Source organism: Sarcophilus harrisii, chromosome 2 (assembly GCF_902635505.1).
Source record: "Sarcophilus harrisii chromosome 2, mSarHar1.11, whole genome shotgun sequence".
Lineage (NCBI taxonomy): Eukaryota > Metazoa > Chordata > Mammalia > Dasyuromorphia > Dasyuridae > Sarcophilus > Sarcophilus harrisii.
Genome location: NC_045427.1, coordinates 464,541,540 through 464,556,957, shown reverse-complemented (window position 1 = coordinate 464,556,957; position 15,418 = coordinate 464,541,540). Strand labels below are relative to the sequence as shown.

At 38.7% G+C, this 15,418-nt stretch overlaps 1 protein-coding gene across 3 annotated transcripts in view; it reads left to right on the top strand.

Annotated features, from left to right (window-relative positions):
- Nucleotides 1-5,142: 5,142 nt before the first annotated feature.
- The window catches only part of N4BP1 (NEDD4 binding protein 1), a 61,854-nt gene continuing 51,578 nt past the window's right edge, over nucleotides 5,143-15,418 (top strand). For all 3 annotated transcript variants that reach the window (XM_031954443.1, XM_031954445.1, XM_031954444.1), the window contains exon 1: nucleotides 5,143-5,603. In XM_031954443.1, coding sequence (XP_031810303.1) covers nucleotides 5,145-5,603 — 459 coding nt within the window. In that variant the 5' untranslated portion in view covers nucleotides 5,143-5,144. The remainder of the gene's footprint in view (nucleotides 5,604-15,418) is intronic.

Below are 15,418 nucleotides of genomic sequence, written 5' to 3'. Positions count from 1 at the left end.
GAGAGGGAGTTTCTAAGGTAGGGGTTTTTCCTGGTTCTCTTTGTGAGGAAACATTGAGGGTCATATAAAGAGAAATGCTGACCGGTTTTGAGCAACCTTCTGTGGGAAAAAAAATTCCTACCTTTCTGATGATCAGATTTCTTTGCATTAGGGTTTTTTCTTAGTAAGGAATTGCTTGATAATTAGTGACTAAGAATCATTGGTACATGAAGAAAGGTCACAATGCTCTATAAATACAAGGAATAGTCAGACAGCATATGATGTAAACAGGAATCAGCAACGTAGAAACCTCTTCTGATTAATGAGTTAAACAACAGGTTCTCTAGTCAAGATAAGCAAAATAAGCAGACAAGAAATAACTTGCTCTATCTATCAATCAGCCACTATAGAATTAGTCATCTGACCACACTCCATACAATCTTGTCATATGTCTTTATGGACTAAGACACAAACCAAAACTATGGACATCAAGGGAAAGCCCCCAGTGGAGCAGGAAGTAGACAGCTTTGTGAAGCCAAGAGAACTCTTCTTTGTACTATGACTCCAGAATTCTTCCTTCTAAACTGAGGAATGATGTGGAAAATATATCTCTTTGAGATTGAAAAAGATCCTATAAAATTTCTGTGGAAGACCTAGATCTTTGCCAGGGATTTGGGTAATCCCATTCTAGTATCACAGTTTCCCCTACCTAGTATTTCCAAACGCACAGTCAAGTTTAAAGGAGAGCAGATCGAAACTCTATGTTGCCCTGCAGGATACTACCTTCTTTTTTCTCTCCTTTTATGACCTTTTCTTGTATTGTCAAAGTAATAGTCTTGAGTTTGTACTCTGGCCCCTTTCAGAGACCACTTCTAGTGACACAGATACAGTGACTGGGTGTCTTGAACCACTTGCTGAAGGTCATAAGTGGGCAGAGGCTTCTGGTTAGTCTCTTGATGTCCATCACAGGAGAGAGGAATGGGTAATGGTAGTAGGGAGAAGAGGAAAGGGTAGGGAAACTGTGCCAAGAAAATTGAACCCTGAGACCGGAGAAGCTATCTTTTCATTTGGCTTAAAAGGAGAAATAATTTCTTCTGCTGGCAGTCTCTCTTCCCTGCTTGAGACTAAGAATCAGGCATTCTCTTCTTTGGACTTTCATTCATGAAGGGGAGAGGGAAATCTTATTTACTTCCTCTTTCTGCCCTCTCAAACCTGGAAGAAATGGCAAGAGACCACTTATGACAATCACTACATATGTTGATGTCTCCTCATACTGGCTTTCACTTGGCATTTATTCTGTGCTTTTTGGACTTCAGCATGTCAGTATAAATAGCTAGGTGGTATCCATGAATAAGATGCTTAGTCTGGAATCAGGAAGACCTGTGTTCAAATCTAGCTTAAACACTCAACTAGCAGTGTGATTCTAGGGGAATCTCTTCGCCTTGGTTTCTCAATTTTCTCATCTGTATCATAAGGCAATGGCAAAGTACTCCAGTATCTTTGCCAAGAATACCCCAAATGGGGTCATGGAATGAATGTTGGACTTGTTAAACACAACAACTATGCCAGGAACATTATCGTTGTGAAATCTCATCATTCTGCAAGATTCAATCAGCCTTGGTAACTACACTTCATCAGTACCATCTGCCCTTCTAATTGGAGGGTGGAATCATAAATTCCTCAACCTCTATTTAAGGAGGGAGGATAAGAAAGGCATTTCTGCATTTCCCATCCAGCTTACTTATGTTGGACTTCTTTGACTTCACCATATCCTAGTACTGGATACCCTTCTTTTTCCTTCTTCCCCACCTTTTCTGTGTGTGTGTGTGTGTGTGTGTGTGTGTGTGTGTGTGTGTGTGTGTTATCTTTCCCCAACAGACTGTAAAGTCCTTGAGGGGAAGAACTCTTTTTCTTTTTTGTATTTGTCTCCTTAATGTTTAGGATAGTATTTGTCTCATAGAAAGCTTAATAATTATTTATTTTTAAAATTTATTTATTTTTAATATATATTGCTTTATGAATCACATTAGGAGAGAAAAATCAATGAACCATATGAAAGAAAAAACAACAACCACCACCAAAAAGTGAATGTAGCATGTGTTGATTTACATTCAATCTCCATAGTTCTTTTTTTGGATGTAGATGGCATTTACTGACCAAAGTCTTTTGGGATTGGTTTGGATCATGAACCACTGAGAAGAATTAAGTCTGATCATCTCATATTCTTGCTGTTATTGTGTTCCAATGTATAACTGGTTCCCCTTTTTTTGCTCAGCATCAGTTTATGTAAATCTTTCTAGGTCTTTCTAAAATCAGCCTGTTCATCATTTTTTATAGAACAATAATATTCCATTATCTTCATATACCACAACTTATTCAACCATTCCCCAATGGCATCTACTCATTTTCCTATTCTTTGCTACCATAAAAAGAGCTGCTTCAATGTTAATAAATATTTATTGACTGACTACTAGCCTACATTAGCCTAAGACTGGATGAACCTCAAGTCTTTGTTGTCCCTTTTGCTTTGTGTTTCTTTCCTGGGACATAGTACAACACCGAAATGGTTGCTGCTAACCTTGGCAGGAACCTCATGAGTTCAAGAAATCAGGAGCTTATGGAGAGCAGTAGGCTCAAGGCAGTTGTGTTACCCATTCAGAGGGGCAACCTGTTTCAGGGGAGGAGGGCGAGGCTTGGAGGGGCTCCACCTGTCCTGCCCAGAGGAAAAAACAGGGCTGCCACTAGAATACAGATTTCTGAGCAGATTATGCACAGTTAGACCAAGGCAGGCAAATCCCAAACTTTTAGAGACCTTGATATCAACAAGGTCCTTTTAAGTATGCTGAACTACTAATTAAGGATCTGGGGTAACAGAGGTGGAGAAACAGCTCAGAGAGACTGCCAGTTCTAAGACAAGTATCCAATTTCTGGTTGTTTCTAAAAAATAATCCACAAAACTGAGTCTGCCAGGACAATTCCAACAGAATAAGGAATTTCCAAGTTAAAGCACAACCAGCAAATCGTAGTCTAGTAAATTTAAGCAAGGAGCAAAGGACTTCCAATTAAATCTGAACTAGCAAGATACCAGTTTTCCCAATTTCCAATTAAATCTGAACTAGCAAGATACTGACTTGGGAGAAAATTTTCACCAATGCAAAAATAATTTATTCACTTGCTTTCCAGATGATATAGATTTGGAATAAGGAGCTCAGAATATATAGGTACAAAATTAAACTAAAATGTTTCACATTTTAAGTATCATCTTTTTTTGAGAATATAATGTATGATGGGTAATCATAGTAATCTAGTCCCCAACTTTGGGGACAAAATCCCATTATTTGATATTTTATCAGAGATGTCAGATAGAGACAGAAATGTCAATATCTCACATTATATAACAAGATAAGGTCAACGTGAGTAAATGACTTCGACCTAGAGCATGATACCAGAAGCAAATTAGAGGAGCATGAAATAGTTTACTTGTCAGATCTATGGATAAGGGAAGAATTTATTACCAAACAAAAGAGAGAGAACACATTATAGGATGTAAAATGAAAAATTTTATTACATTAAATTAAAAAGAGTTTGTACAAACAAAACTAATGAAGTCAAAATTAGAAGAAAATCAGAAAACTCAGGGGAAATTTTTTACAAGTTTCTCTGATAAAGGCCTTATTTCTCAAATATATAAAGGACAGAGTCAAATTTATAAGAATATGAGTCATTCCCCTACTGATAAATGGTCAAAGAATATGAAAAAGTACTTTTCAAATGAAGAAATCAAAAATGCTTCCAAAAAAAAAAAAAAAAAAGAGAGAGAAATGCTCTAAATTACTATTATCAGAGAAATGCAAATTAAAACGACTTTAAGATACCACCTCACAACTATCAGATTGATTAATATGACAGAAAATAATTGTTGGAGGAGATGTGAGAAAATTAAGACACTATTATAACAATGATAGAGTTGTGAGCTGATCCAAACATTTTGAAGAGCAATTTGGATATGACCAAAGAGGTATAAAACGGGCCATTCCCTTTGACGGGGAATTACTGGATTTGTGTCTCAAAGAGATAAAGAAAAGCAAGGAAGGAAGGAAGGGAAGGAGGGTGGGAAGAAGAGAGAGAGAGAGAGAGAGAAGATCCGTATGAACAACAATTTTCAGAGTAGCTTTTTTAGCAAAAAAAAAAAAAAAAATTAAGAAAGTAATTAAAGGGATTCCCATTAATTAGATATTGGCTGAACAAGTTATGATATAAGATTGTGATGGAATTCGATTGTGATATAAAAAATGATGAGCAGGATGTTCTTAGAAAAAGCTTATTCATAGATGAACTGATGCAAAGGGAAATGAGCAGAACCAGGAGAATACTGCACACAGCAACAAGATCAGCAATACAGTGACCCAAGACAGCTCTGGAAAACTCACTATAGGAAAAATGCCATCCACCTCTAGAGAAAGAATTAAGTCTGAATGAGATCAAAGTAGACTATTTTTTTCCTGGATTGGGTTTTTTGAGGGTGATCAGTGACTTTTTATAGTAAGACTAACGTGGAAATCCATTCTGCATGACTTTGTATGTATAACCTATAGCAAATTGCCTTCTTAGAGGCCAGGTGATAGTAGAGAAGGGAGAGAATGGGGAACTCAAAATTTTTAGAAATAAAATATTCTTTAAAATTTTACTTGTAATCGGACAAAAATAATGGTTGTTGATTTGAATTTGCCCGCATACTGCCAAGCAAACCTTTGAGCGCGGGCTCCTATTCTTCGTTTCCTGTGTTTTTAAAACAATGATGTGATTTTATCTCAGTATGAAAAGCTTCCTTTATTCCCCTCTGTATGTCATACGCTTACGCATACTGTTTTCACAAGTGTCCGCGGGGTTCATAAGACAGTCTGTCAAAGGGATTTAAGATGAGCCAAAAAGTAAAAAGTAAGAAAGACTAAAAAACTGTGGAACGGAGAGACGCCTGAATGACCAGCTTTTTGCCCTCAGTCAACATGGCCGCCCAGGGTGGCTCTTGCGGGAAACGCCCCCTCCTCTCCTCCTCGCTTGCTCATCGCCCTCCTTTCGCAGGGTTTCCCTTTGCCCTCCTTTGACAAGCTTGCCTCACGTGACTGGAAGCCGCCCCCGCTGCGTCGGGCGTGCGGCGCGCCGTGATGACCGCTGCGCACGCGCGGTGGCGCCGCCCCGGCCGGCGGCAGCGGCGGCGAAGGGGGGGGGCGCGGCCCTGCCTTCGCACAGTTGCCGTCCCGCGGCCCACGGAGCGGGATGGTGTAGCGGAGCTTGCGGTCCGCGGGGGCCCGGAGCGGCCGGGGAGGGCTCCGGGGGCCGCTACCGCCGGTCGGATCTCTGGGTCGGGCCCCGGAGGCCGGGCCGGCCCCGGCCCTGGAGGAGAAGCAGCCATGGCGGGGCGCTCGGGCCAGGCCGTGCTGGACGAGTTCACGGCCCCCGGGGAGAAGACGGCGTTGCTGCAGGAGAGCCGGGGCCGCATCGAGGGCCTCTTTGGGGTGTCCCTCACGGTGCTGGGTCCGCCCGACGCCCCCACGCCGCTGCCCGCGCCCGGCCGCATCTGGCTGCAGCTCAGCGGGGCCAAGGAGGCCGTCCGCAGCGCCAAGGTAAGCCACCCCCCCCCCCCCCCCCCCCCCCCCCCCCCCCCCCCCCCCCCCCCCCCCCCCCCCCCCACCCACCCCCACACACACACACCCCGCCCCGTGCAGCAGCCCATCCTGGCCCCGTGTACGCTTGTGTGCGACCGTGGGCCCCCGCTTCTCGGCTCCGCTCGGCGGCGGGGGGCGAGACTTAGAGCCCCGGAGCCTCTTCCTCTCGAGCTGACACATAAATGGTTCCCACCTGTTGAAATCCCACCCGTCTGGAGGTTGCCGCCCCCACCAGGAGGTGTTTTCCACGTTCCCTCCCCCACGTACCACGGAAGTGTGTAAGGATCCTTTACCTCTGGGACCTTGCATTGTTTTCAAACCTCTTATGCATTTGTTTTCACCTAACTTGGCCGTTTTGGTTTTGTTTTGCTGTTTTGTGGGTGACACTTTTAGCCTCCTCTCCTAGTCCCCGCCCCCGCAACCTTCTTTTCAAGCAAAGCCCTGAGAATCGAATCCCACCTTCCTCCTCCTCTCTTGACTTCAGCAGTTGAATTACTATCGCCTTAGAGAAATCTTTCTAAATCTTTGTTTCTGCTCCCACTGACTCCAAAACTTTGAGGGACTTCCCGCTGCCACCAGGGGCCATTTAGCCTCCCCAGCTCTGATGTGTAATAGAGTCCCTCCCTCCTATTTGTCACCATTCCAGCCTGCTAATTGACAGGCGCAGCATTCCATCCGAACTGGACCGCCCTTCACCTTCTGTTTTTGTTTTGGTTCCTCCTGTCTCCGTGCTCCCTTTCCTCATCCCTTCCCCTATGCCTGGATTGTCCTCGGGACTTTCCCTCATTCCTCTTCCCCTAGCGAGCAGCTTTCAATCAAAATTTCCATATAAAGAGAGACCTTGTTGCTATTCAACTTGCCTAGGACTGTCACTCAAAACTCCCATTCTCGCCTCAGTCCATTATTTTCAACTTCCTAAAACAACTTAGTTTGCCCCAACTCCACTCTGTCAAATTACTCCACATCAGTTCCTTGTCCCAGCAACATAGTTTGTGTAAGCAGGGGAGAAGTCCTGGAGTTATATTTGACTTTTCTCTTCATCCCCTGTGTCAAACATCTTTTTTTTTTTGGGGGGGGGGCTGTTAAGACTACTTCTGTAAAGGTCTGAAACTTTGAATAGGTGCACTTGAATCAGACCACCGAGCACCTGTTGGACAGTGACTCTATTAGCACACGCTTGGAATTGCTCTTCTCACAGTTAACACTGGCTCTGTGTTTGGGGTTAAGAGAATTGTAAGTAAGGATTAGAGGGTGGCTTGTGAGAGAGGCCAGAGAAATTCACTTTGAGGCAGGACCAGGAGTAGAGGGGTTGGTGGAGAGCCTCGTGGTGCTTTGTCTCCCTTCACTTCTCCCCCTAAAGATCAAGGACTTTTACTTATCCTGACTCCGACTGTTCCCGAGGCCTCCAGGGAGCTAGATCAGATTTTACATACATCTTAAGTATTATATTTAGATCTGGGTGCCACATTTTAGAAACAACTTTGATTAAGTACAGCTAGACAAGGAGCAAAAAGCAGGATAAGTTGAAGGAACTGGAAATCTAACTTAAAAAAAGAAGATTTAGGGAGATGTAATTGCTGTTTTCAGTGTTTGAAATGTTGTATGGAATAGGTTTTAGAGTAAAAACTTTTTGCTGAGAGGAAAATTTCAAATTGACACAGAAACAATTTCAGGATAAAGTTGTTCAATAATGAAATGACTACTTTAAGAGTCAGCTGGTTCCCTATTAGTTCTTTTAAGTGGACGCTGAATGACCCCTTGTAGTGGTTGTTGTAGAGAAAGGATTCCTGTTCAGGTACTAATTGAAATAGATGACCTTAAGTTCCCTTCTGCTTTGGAGATGCTATGAAATATTTCTTGGATTGGCCCCTGTGCCCATCTTCCCAGGGCAATTTCCTTAAGTCTTCACTACTTTATACGTAAGTTACCACAAATGTTCTAGTTTGTGGTACTTCCACCTTCCTAATTTATCAAAACAATAACTCACCGTGTCTTTATATTAAATTATTGCCTTTAAAACCTAACCCTTGAATGAGAAAAACTTTTTTTTAAATGACTATTCCAGGGTTACTCAAGAGTGAAAAACGAATTGATTAGTTGGGGGGGAGGTGCATGCAAGGCGCAGAATTGTGGGTTATTTGTGACAGATATAAAAGATTTAATTTATATGACTTTCAAATTGAAGACAGGGAACATCTAACTTTTTTCTACATTTAAAAATATACATCTCCTCTGTATTATAACCAGTTGAGAGAGAGGGAAAGAAATAGTTTTGAGTGTCCCTATAATGCAGTTCAATTTAAGAAGCATTTATTAAGTGTCTCTTAGTTCTTGACAGTGCTTTAGGTTTCAGGGCTCCACAGAAGGAGCTTGATATTTTGCTGAAGATGTGGATAATAACATGTACAATAAGTATTAGTGAAATAAGTAAATGTGAAGTATATGCACAGTGATGGTGAAGAGTTATTGTTTTTGTTGTTTGTTCTTCATTTTCATTCTGGAAGATGACCATGACATCAAGGAAGAGATACCATAACATGTAGGTGAATTGGATTTGAGGAAGGGAGGGCTCTTCAAGGTCACCAGCCTCACTTTCTCCTCTGGAACCAGAAGAGGTGAATCAGGAGTAGACTTGTGAAGGAGCTCTTAAATGGAGCAAGGGGGTCCAAGATCCTGTAGGGAGAGGGGAAAGCATTCCTAGACACAAAGCAAAGATACAAAGGTGCGGAGTGGGGATGGAATGGCATGTTCAGGAAACTGCAAGGAGGCCAGTTTGTCAGGAAGGGGAAATGAGTTTGGAAAGACATTAGAACCAGATTGTAAAGGACTTTAAAAGCCAAAGGAATTGATATTTCATTTTACAGGGAAACTACTGAAGAAGATTCTTGACCAGGGGAGTAATGTGGTTAGAACTGTGATCTAAGAATACCAACTTGGCAACTGGTTAATGGATAGATTAGAAAAGGGAGTCTGAGGAGAGGGAGACTGATTAGGATGCTCTAGTTATAGACCAGGCAAAAGATGATAAGGCCTTGAGCTAGGAAGATGAATAGAGAAAGGGACAGGTCTAATAGATGGTGTGCAAACAGATTTGATATTATTTGATAACTGTTTGTATGATGGAGGCAGTGAAGAATAGATAATGAGATTTCCAACCTGGGTGAATGGAATGATGGTGGTGCCTTCAACAGAAAAAAGTGAAGGGAGGAGGAAGAAGAGGTCTAGAACAAAAGTTCTTTACCTTTTCTAGTGTCATGGTCCCTTTGGCAGTCCGAGGAAGCCTGTAGATCCTGTAGATCCCCTTTAAAAATAATGTTTTCAAAAGAATAAAATGAGAAACATAAGCTAACAAAGAAAAACAAATATTTTAATCCAATTATCAATTTTTTTTAAAGTTTACAAATCTTAATATTAAACCTCGTGTAAAAGGAAATTTTAAAAATTCTGTTTTAGACTTGTGGAGCTTAAAATGTCCATAGGACATCTAAATTATATGTAACAGACAGCTGGAGGTATGAGACTGATGCTCAGGAGAAAGATAAGGGAAGGGTATATCAATTTGGGAGCCATGGCCCAGAGACAGTAATTGAGCCAATGATAACTGATAAGCTCACCAAAAGAGTGAAAAAAATTAAATTAATATTACTTTAATTCTATATTTTATTGATATTGTAATTGAATCTGTATTTGCCTCATTACTTTTCTATGTCCTTGAGATGAGCCCAGAAATTTAGTTTTCCCTCTGAGTTTGTTTAAAGATTAATCAGTTAAAAGAAAAACTTATCTCTTACACCTCTAGCCCTTGGGATACTTCCAGGACATCTGTTGTCTTTAAGCCACATAAGTTAACTTGGTTATCATCTCCAAAAGGTAAAATCATCTATCTTTTCCTATATTTGGATGGTTAGGGAAATTTTTGTCTTCCAAGGAGACAGCAAGGTGGTACGTTTGATCCTTTAGCAGAGATTACAAAATGCAGATGGACACCATAAAAATCAGCATTCCTTAATTTTAATTTTATTTGGCACAAAAGAGTATAAGGAACATAATAAGAGATCAGACTTTTTTTTTTTTTGGCCATACATAGTTTGTCAACTTGTTAATTCTTAAAGAGGTGTGGAGCCTGGGGCAGAATTTTGGAGTAATTATCCATAGTTAGGGGTGAGTGTAATGTGTGTGCTAATCTAGCAAAGGAGATTGAGAAAGAGGAGAAAAGGAGAACAAAGAGAATAATGTTTCAAAAACCTTTAAAAAAAAAATCAAGAAATGAATGGTAAGCTATTGAATATCACAGAGATATGGAAGGTTGGAGAAAGGAAGGACTATCAGCTTTGATGTTTAAGAAATATTTGATAATTTTGGAGACTGCACTTTCAGTTGAATGACGTCAGAAGCCAGAATATAAGAGGTTGAAAAGTGAGAGAGGTCCTTGTGGGAGTTTGAATATGAAGGAACTGAGAGAAATAGCAAGATATCCAGAAGATGACAAGATCAAATGAGGACTTTTTAAAGATAATAAGGACCTGAATTTGCATATGGAGTGCTGGAAGAAGCTATTGGATTAGGAAGTGAGAGAGAACAATTTTGGCAAAAGGCCACAAGAAGAAGGGAGATCTAGGGTTATTGAAGAAATGTCCTTTTTTCAGAGGCTACTAGCTGGTACAGTGAGACTTGGACTCGGGAAGGCTGGAGTTCAAATTCTGGCTCTGACAACTCATTAGCAGTATAATCCTATTCACATCTCTGTGTATCAGTTCATTCATTTTTAAATTGTGGAAAATAAATATAACCTACCTCCCAAGGATATTGTGAGGATCAAGGGACATAACATTTGTGAAGAGGTTTATAAAATGTTAGCTATTATTGTTATTTTTTATTGTATTTTATTTGAGATTATATAGCTTAAGGACATTAGTTAGCATAGAGGATGTTCGAAAAGTCTCAGTGTAGTTTTTTCTTTTTTTAAATATTTTTGGTGGCACAGATGGATAGAGTACCAGCTCTGAAGTCAGGAGGACCTGAGTTCAAATTTGGTCTCAGACACTTAATACGTTGTAGCTGTGTGACCCTGGGCAAATCACTTAACTCCCGTTGCCTCAGCAAAAAAAAAAGGGGGGGGGGATTATTTTTAACATGAAAAAAAATTTGATACAAATTCTGTCACTCCCTCTTGTTCTCCCCCCCCTCACAAAGAAGGCAAGCAATATAATACGCATTATACATGTGAAATCATGCAAAACATTTCTGTATTAGCCATGTTATTTTTTCAAAAAGGGCAAAAAAATGAAGTAAGAAAATTATATTTCACTTTAAGCTTTTGAGTTCATTAGTTTTCTGGAAACTGATAGCAATTTTCATCATGAGTTCTGAATTATCTTGAATCATTGTATTAATCAAAGTAACTAAGTCTTTCAGTGTTAATCATCATTACAGTATTACTGTTTCTGTGTGTAGTGATATCTTGGTTCTGCTTAATTCTCTTTAAAATTAGTTTATCTTAGATCTTCTCATGTTTTTCTGAAACCATCTTAACCCATCATTTCTTATAGCATAATAGTGTTCCATCTCAATTGTACAACATAACTTTTTCAAATATTTCCCAGTTAATGGATATCCATTCTATTTCCAGTTCTTTACCACCACATAAAAAGCTGCTACAAATATTTTTGTATATATAAATTTTTTCTTTTATTGTTTTGGAATACTAACCCATCCTGGTATTGCTAAGCGAAAGGGTATGCAGTTTTATAGCCCTTTGGGCATAATTTCAAATTATTTTCCAGAATGGTTGATCAGTTCAGTTCTTTAGTGCAGTTTTTTAAAATTGTGGCTTCTTAAATTGTGACACATATGGGATCATGAAATTATGATTTATTATCAGTAAATGTTTGATTTGTATACCTATTGTATATGCCTATATACCTGGGGTTGTGTAAACATTTCTCAGGTGAAAAGGAGTCACAAGTGGAAAAAGTTTAAAGAAGCCCTACTTTAGGGCTTACTTTAGTGTGCTTACATTTCCACAAACAATATTTGTCATTTCTAATAGATGGGAGGTGGTACCTCGGAATTGTTTTATTTTGCATTTCCCTAATCAGTAGGGATTTAGAGCAATTTTTCATGTTTTAGATGACTTTGGTAGCTTTTTCTGAAAATTGGCTTCTTTATTACTCTTGATCGATTATCAGTTGGGGAATGGCGCTTATTTTTGTAAATTTCATTCACTTCCCTACATATTTTGACAAATCTTTATCAGAGAAACTTGCTGTAGACATTTTTAATATTACTTCATTTTCTGTGTTATCTTTTAACAAACTATCATTTCCCTGATTATCTTAATTAGGGTCTATTTCTGCTTTTGCTTTATCTGAAATATAGTACATTCTGTTCCAATCTTTTATTTTAACTGTATGTGTGTGTGCGTGTGTGTTTGTGTTTGATTCAACTGTCTTTCAAATACTATATATTGTTGGATTCTGATTTCTTATCCTTTCTGTAATCTGTTTTATGGATGAGTTCACCTCATTCACATTCACAGTAATGATTGTGTATTTCCCTACATTCTGTTTTCTTCTGTTTATCTTTCTCTTTACCTCTCTTAAATCCTGTCCATCCTCTAGAGTTTGTTTTGCTTCTAATCACTGCTTCACTTGATTAACCCTTCCTTTTTTCATTCCCCCTTTTTCTTATCCCTTTCCCCTTTTCCATGTTGTACAAGATAGATTTCTATACCCAATTGAGTATGCATATATATATTCCCCTCCTTTGAACCAGTTCCAATGAAGTAAGGTTCAGATGTTGCCTATCACCTTTCCTTCCACTCACTGTAAAAGCCCTTTTATTGTGAGATAATTTTTTTCTTTCCATCTCCATTCCTCCTTATCCTATTGTATCCTTATCATTACTCTTTTTTTTTCTTTTTTGAGATTATTTCCAACATAAGGGACTCAAACCCATGCCTTCTGTCTATTAGGAATATGCTTTTTAACTACCCCAATAGTGATAGTCTTTAGGAGTTTCATGTATCATGTTTCTTAATAAAAATATAAAAAGTTTAAACCTTATTGAATCCCTTAATTTCCCATTTGTGTTTACCTTTTTATGCTTTTCTTGAATCTTATGTTTGAAAATCAAATTTTCGTTTCAGCTCTGGTCTTTTCAGAAGGGATGTTTGAAAGTCATTAAATATTTTCTTTTTCCCTGAAGGATCACACTCAATTTTCCTGGGTATGTTGTTTTAGTTGTGATCTTAGCTCTTTTGCCTTCTGGAATATCATACTGTAAATCCCTTGTTCCTTTAATTTGAAGCTACAAAATCTTGTGTGATTCTGTAGCTCCCTGATATTTGACTTTTGGTTTTTTACCTTAACTCTGTCAATCTTTCTTTTGAGCTATCCTATTGTTGATGTGAATCTTAAACATATAGTACACATATTTTATATAAAAAATAATTTGTTCTGTTCCAACTTTTCTCCTCTTCTCCACCCTAAGGGAAAAAAAAAATAATTTGTCTATGTTAAGTTTCTTAAAATTGATCTTTTATATTGGCTCTTAATAAATGTTAAATTTTCTGTTAAGTATGGGTTTGGTTGATAGAGAGAGTCCTGAAAATCTGCAAGTTCTTTGAAGATCCATTTTTTTTTCTCATTTGATAATTTTGCAGGATATGATATTTTTGGCTACAGGCCTAGTTCTTTTGATTGTCAGTAGATATGATTCCAGGACCTATGGTTTTTTATTGTAATTGCTGATAAATCTTGTACAATTCCAATTGTAGCTTCAGCATATTTGATTTTTTTCCCCTTATTTCTTGCAAAAATTTCCCTTTGATCTAAGGGTTTCAAAATTTGGCAATAATCCTGTGTGTTTTCTACAAAGGATCTCTTTGAGGTGGTGATTAGTGCATATTTTCCATTTCTACTTTCTCTTCATATTCCATTATTCCAGGACAATTTTCTTGGGTTATTTTCTGTATTATTGTCATAAAAGTTCTTTTTTTGGTAGTTCAAACTTTTCTTGACCTGTTTACCAGATATGTTGTTTTTCTTAAAAGGTATTTCACATTCTTTTTCGTTTTCTCATTCTTTATAATCTTCCTTGTTCTCTCATACCTTCACTGGCTTACTCTTGCCCAATTCTAATTTTCAAAGAATTATTTTCATGTTTGAAACTGTACCTCCTTTTTTTAGGTGGTTAATTTTTTTTTTTTTTAATAATCTTGTTTTTCTTGGATGGTTTTTATTTTTCTGTTCTATTTTTTGAGTCCTTCAGTGAATTTTTGTATCTCTTTTACCATTAGGCCAATTCTATTTTTTTTCTCCCAGTATTTTGGGAACCTATTTTATCAAGCTATTAAATCCTTTTTTCATAATTTTCTTGCTTCACAATTTACTTTCCCAGTTTTTCCTCCACCATTCTTATCTCTTTAACAATCCTAGGAATTCTTGTTGGGCTTCTGCACAATTAATATTTTTTTCTTTGAAGCTTTACTTGTAGTTGTGTTCATTTTATTTTTTTCTGCCTTTGTGTCTTGATCTTCCCTGATACCATAGTAGCTTTTTATGGTCAAGTTTGTTTTTTATTGTTTGGTCATTTTCCAGCCTACTTGTTGATTTTGAACTTGATATTGAAGTTGACCTTTCCTCACCTCAGAATGGGTAGATAGTATTTCAAACTTCAGTCTTTTTTGTTGCTGCAGAGGTTGTTTTGAGCATCTTCAGGTTTTCAGCCTTTCCAAGGTGGTATGGTCTGGGAAAAGATCTCCTGATCTTTGCCATAGTTTTTAACCAAAAAGTACTTCTATTCCCTTCTAGCTGCTAGTGCTAGCACTCCTCTCAGCCCTAGAACTGTTGCAAATGCTCTTGTTCTTCTCTGCCTTAGAACTGAGTAGGGTCCTGCTCCTGTGTGCTCAAACAGAAGCACTCCTCTCCTTTGTGGAACTGTGACCTAACACTGCATATGGGCAATAGAGTTGTCAAACAGTACCGATTCTTGCACTATGCCACACAGGATTCCCCTGTGAGCTCTCACTGACCAGCTATCCAACTGTCTTACCATCTCAGCTGAAAGTTCTTGAAGCTGCTACTGCTGTCACATGCCTACCCACTCATGTCATGAATCTCTAGTGCCAACCTCCTAAGTTTTCTTAGGCTGGAAAAATGTTTTACCCTTGTTGGCTCTATCACTCAAGAATTTGATTTGAGATATTATTTTAAAGTTGTTTGGAGGGGAATCCTGGAAGAATTTGGGTGGGTTGTTGCTTCTACCCACCATGAATATGGTATTATTGTTATTATTGATAAGAGAGAGAGAATGGAAAATGAAGAATTATATCAGGGGCTTTCAGGATGTAAAAAAGAGGGAACTCCAAGCGAATGGAACCTTTTTTTTTTTCCAGTAAAATTTGAAATAAGGTCTTTTAAATGGGTACAAAGAGAGGTAGCATGGGGGACTTGACAAGAAGAAAAGGAAGACAAAGGAGAACCACTTGGGAATGAGCAATATAATTGTCTTGTTAAAGTGAAGTCTGTCCTCAAGTCAGGAATCTGCTGATAAAGAGTATCTCTCAGAATTCTTCCATTCCTTCAAGGCTTAGCCCAGGTGACACTTCCTACAGGAAACATTTCATAATTCTAGTTTCTAGTGTCCTTTCCTTCCTGAAAGGAAATAGTCTATACTTAAGTAGCTTACATTTTGAGGTGGGACAACAATATATGTACATACACAAGTAAATACTAAACAGATACTAGGTAATGGGCTGTCATAGTAAGTGA